Source organism: Miscanthus floridulus, chromosome 17 (genome assembly GCF_019320115.1).
Source record: "Miscanthus floridulus cultivar M001 chromosome 17, ASM1932011v1, whole genome shotgun sequence".
Lineage (NCBI taxonomy): Eukaryota > Viridiplantae > Streptophyta > Magnoliopsida > Poales > Poaceae > Miscanthus > Miscanthus floridulus.
Window position 1 is genome coordinate 57,675,791 of NC_089596.1, and position 4,894 is coordinate 57,680,684.

At 54.7% G+C, this 4,894-nt stretch overlaps 1 protein-coding gene across 1 annotated transcript; it reads right to left on the reverse strand.

The window, feature by feature from the left end:
• Positions 1 to 1,552: 1,552 nt before the first annotated feature.
• Positions 1,553 to 2,026, reverse strand: LOC136515654 (uncharacterized). Its single transcript, XM_066509185.1, has one exon. It carries the CDS (start codon positions 2,024 to 2,026, stop codon positions 1,553 to 1,555), a length of 474 nt encoding a protein of 157 aa, XP_066365282.1.
• Positions 2,027 to 4,894: the final 2,868 nt, after the last annotated feature.

The following is a 4,894-nucleotide window of genomic DNA, read 5'->3' on the forward strand; positions in this document are numbered from 1 at the left end:
AGAAGATTTGAATTGTATGCATATTTATCTAATTCTATTGATATTATGATACAGGAGAAGTTGATAACAACAATGGCAGTGTACGTGTAACAAAGAAAACTAAGAAAAGAAAAGTCAACAAATGAGAAAACAAGGAACAACATATGGAAGTGCAAATTACCAATCAAAAGGAAGCGTGCAGTCCAGTTTAATTTATGTAATTGTCTTGGAAGAAACATGTGACAATTCTCATCTTGTATACCGGTCCAACTCTGCAACAGTTCAGTTCAGTTATTAAAAAACCTGAGCATTAGAGCAATATTATTCATCATCAACAATCTAAATGATAGTACAATTGGACTATGAAAGTAAAGAGTTTTCCTGGCACAAGCTTTCTGAACATATGTTTTTCCTACTTAATCAAATGTGAAAAGAAAAACAAAATAGTGGGAAAGTTATATCTAAAGACTAGATATTGCACATGTTAAACACCATAATTGCAGAAATTTAGGTGTGCAATTTACTACTTATAAATGTGCAATCGAGAAATGGATATTAAACACAGCTTTCTTGTATAGTATATGCAACACATAGTTAAAAGATGTGAGCTCCTACTATTCTACTACAACAGCCAAGAAGAGGATACTACAGACTACAACTATTCAAAATTCAGCTGGTGTACAAACCTTAGCAATGGCTGCTGAAACGATCTCTCCATGCTTCTTCAGAACCATGGTGTCGGTGCAAAATGTGACCAACTAGTAAATATTTGTAGTTTTGCCGTACGTTGTGATCAGAGGTGGTCTAGCATTCAATGACACAAGGTTTATATTGGTTCAGGCAACGTGCCCTACGTCCAGTTTGGGTCGGTCAGTGACTTTATTTCTGAGCCTAGGTGCTCGAAGTTTGCAGTGGGGTTACAAACAAGAAGGAGAAAGATAGGGTGTACGAGAGGTCCGGTCGGCTCCGGTCAGAAGAGCTAAGAGCGATAGGAGCTACGCTATGAGCTAAGTGTTCAAGCGTGTGCTTGGGGTACGAATGATGGGATAAGTCTCATGTGTGGGCTGGTCTTTGTGGGGCTATGCTGGTCACATGGTCTTTGTGGCTGCATGGTCTATTTTTAGGACAACATCTTAGAGGACAGCATCTTAGCATCTAGGATAGCATCTTAGGCTAGCATCTTAGACTAGCATCTTGGCATATGCTTGGCTGGCTAGCAGCCTATAAATATGTATCCCCAACCTCTCAGGTTGGCATGGCATTTGGAAATAAACCAGAAAATTGCCCCAACTCCTAGTGTCATCCTCTCTCGATGAGAGTAAGAATTCTGCTACTATCAAGAGTAAGAATTCAGCGACTAACAACTGGTATCGGAGCCATACTATCCTGTAGCCTGAGCATCTCCTGCTCATCTCCTTTCCCAGCCGCACAACAGCCCTAGCTAGGAGCAGCAGTAGCTCTAGCCGCTCTTGCTCACTCCTTTCCCTCTATGTAGACGAGCAGCACCTCATCTGAAGCAGCCCTCTCCCCATGCAGCAGCCCCCCGGTAGCGCGTCATGTCTGTAGGGCAGTCTCAGTGCTCGGTCGCCTCGAGCACACGGCGTCGGCAGGAGGCCGAACTTGCCGCGGTAGAGGAACGCGAGCGAGCGGCGGCAGAGACCGCTACGGCGGTGGCAAGGGCGTCGAGGCTAGCAGTGGCAGAGCTGGCAGCAGCTAGAGCAGAGGCGGAAGCAGTGGCGGCGATGGCTGCAGCGCGTGCGATGATAGCAGAGGTCGAGGCCCTATGCGGCAGCATCAGCAGCTTCGTTTCTGCTGACAACAGCGCTGATGCGGACCTCGAGTTGCTGGGGAGGGAGCCAGGACAAGCGCGGACGGCGTAGTGGGTAGCCGCGCACGCCCACGAGCGTGGCGGCAGCCCCGACAGGCAGCGTACGGTGATGGTGGCGCTCCTGGAGGAGGCACGCATGGTGGTTGCACTCCTAGAGGAGGCGCGTACGGCGACGGTGGCGGCCGGGTCGATGAAGAGCGTGGCCTTCACAGGCAGCATGGCTCTCTCTCCTTGGATCGGTACCGTGGTTACCACGGGCTCTAGGCTGTCATTAGGGACGTCGGCCCCGGTGGTGGGTGGCCTACCCTCACCAAGACCAACTACGTCAAGTGGGCTATGGTGATGAGGGTAAAGCTCTAGGTGCGGCACATGTGGGAGGCAGTCCAGTATGACGACGTTGACTACGACCTAGATCGACGGGCGCTAGATGCCCTCATCGCTGCAGTCTCACCCGAGATGCAGTTCTCGCTTACCAACAAGTGGACTACCAAGGAGGCTTGGGACGCCATCGCTGCGGCACACATCGGTAGCGACCGTGCCCGCAAGTTCACACTGCAGGCATTCCGCAAGGAGTGGGAGAACCTGGCTTTCAAGCTAGGTGAGGATGTTGATGACTTCGCTCTCCGTCTCAACACTCTGTTGCAGAAGATGGTGCGGTTCGGCGATGACACCTATGGCGAGGAGAGAGCTGTCGAAAAGCTCTTCTGCTGCGTCCCCGAGAAGTACAAGCAGATGGGTCATTTGATCGAGTCCCTGCTGGATCTCTCCATGATGTCGATCGAGGAGGCGATACGTCGCCTCAAGGTCATCGATAGTGATGAGCCACAGTCCCTCTCGGGGCCCATCACCACTGGCGGGAAGCTCCTTCTCACTCGGGAGCAGTGGCTTGCCAGCCAAGGTGGCCGGAAGAAGGGGGAGCCTTCTTCCACGACAGGCGGCCGCAAGCATGGCAAGCCACGCAAGGCGCGCAGAGATGCCTAGGTTGGGCGTGAGGACGTGCCGAGGGTGATGCTCGTGGAGGCGCCTAGGGCGGCACTGCCGGTAGGCACAAGCCAACATGAGACGACGCCTGCCGCAACTACGGCCAGCTTGGCCATTGGGCCAAGGACTATCAACAGCCATGGTGCGGCCAGGCCCACGTCGCACAGGCGAAGGAGCTAGCTCTGTTCATGGAACATGCAAGCATCGAGCTACCTCCAGCGGCACTGGCCGCAGCGGCTCTCCTCCAACTTGATGAGCCAAAAGCACATGCCCTCCTCGGCGATGGCTCCGGTAACGACAAGACTGGCGGGTGGTGCCTCGACACCGGTGCCACCCATCACATGACCGGTCAATGGGAGTTCTTCACCGAGCTTGACTTTGGCGTCCGAGGCTCCATCAAGTTTGGGGATGCCTCCAGCGTGGAGATCAAGGGCGTCGGCTCCGTCATCTTCACCACCGTGTCTGGTGAGCATAGGCTGCTCACCGGAGTCTACTACATCCTCGCGTTGAGGAACTCCATCATCAGCTTGGGACAGCTAGATGAGAATGGTTCGCGCGTGGTGGTTGAGGATGGAGTCATGAGGATTTGGGATCGCCGTCGCCGCCTTCTCGCCAAGGTATCTAGAAGCGCAAATCGACTCTACGTCCTTAACGTGCAGGTGGCACAACCCCTCTGTCTCGCTGCTCGTTGGGACAATGAGGCATGGTAGTGGCATGAGCGTTTCGAGCACCTTCACTTCGAGACCCTGAAGCGGCTTAGTGCCACGAAGATGGTGCGAGGCCTACCGTGCCTCGACCATGTGGAGCAGCTCTGCGACATCTACGTATTAACGAAGCAGAGGCGACTCCTCTTTCCCTAGCCAGCGAGCTTTCAAGCCAAGGAGAGGCTCGAGCTTGTGCACGGGGACTTGTGTGGCCCTGTGACACTAGCCACACCAGGAGGACGATGCTACTTCCTGCTGCTCATCGATGACCTCTCCCGCTACATGTGGGTGATGGTCCTCGGCAGCAAGGAAGAGCTTGCGGACGCCATCAGGCACTCGCAAGCTATTGCGGAGGCGGAGTGTGGCCGCAAGCTGCGCGTGCTACGCACCGACAACGATGGTGAATTCACGGCGGCTGAATTCGCGTCGTACTGCGTTGATGAGGGCATTCAGCGCCACTACTCCGTGCCGTACAGCCCGCAGCAGAACGGCATCATCGAGCGGCGCAACTAGATGGTTGTGGGGATGGCTCTAGCCCTTCTCAAGAAGATGGGGATGCCAGTTGTCTTCTGGGGAGGTGGTGGTGGTGGCTGTCTACATCCTCAACCGCTTGCCTACCAAGGCGCTCGACAACAGGACGTCGTACAAGGCTTGGCGTGGGCGTAAGTCGGCGGTCTCCCACTTGCAGGTCTTCGGCTGCCTCGTGTTTGCCAAGGAGCTTGGCCACATCAGCAAGCTCGATGACAGGAGCACTTCGAGAGTGTTCATCGGCTACGTGGAGGACTTCAAGGCCTACTGTATCCTTGACCCGAAGACACAGCGTGTGCGCACGGTGCGTGACGTTGTGTTCGACGAAGGGCGAGGATGGGCGTGGGACAAGACGTGGGACGATGGCTCGGCTCCAACGTACGATGACTTCACTGTCGAGTATGTCCACTTCGAGGGAGCTAGGGAGTAGGCAACTCTTCTTCGGTGAGCGCATCTACCCTAGTCCCCGAGCCTCCACCGACCCTGGCTCCTGCTACTCCGATAGCACCATGCTCTCTAGCCAGGACCTCGGCTACGATGAGTCCTTCGCCGGCTCCACCACAGCCAGCACCGCCACACACTCCAGCACCGACAGGCACCTCTCCAGGCATGTCTACTCCAACACCAGCTCATGTCGAGCACAGCCTAGTTGAGCTCGCTACTCCGCTCTCTCACGATGAGGAGCGCATTGACGCGTACCACGATGGCGAGCCGATGCGGTACCATATGATGGAGAACCTTCTTGGCGACCAGCCGGTGCCGAGACCGGTGCCTCATGACCTGGAGGTGTAGTTGCACCTTGCGTGTGACGATGGCGAGCCTCAGTGGTTTGCAGAGGCCGAGAAACACGTGGCATGGCGCGCCGCGATGCAGT

Bases quoted from the DNA above. Each gene is read 5' to 3' on its own strand.
- LOC136515654 (XM_066509185.1), bottom strand. From the start codon at position 2,026: ATGCTGCCTGTGAAGGCCACGCTCTTCATCGACCCGGCCGCCACCGTC.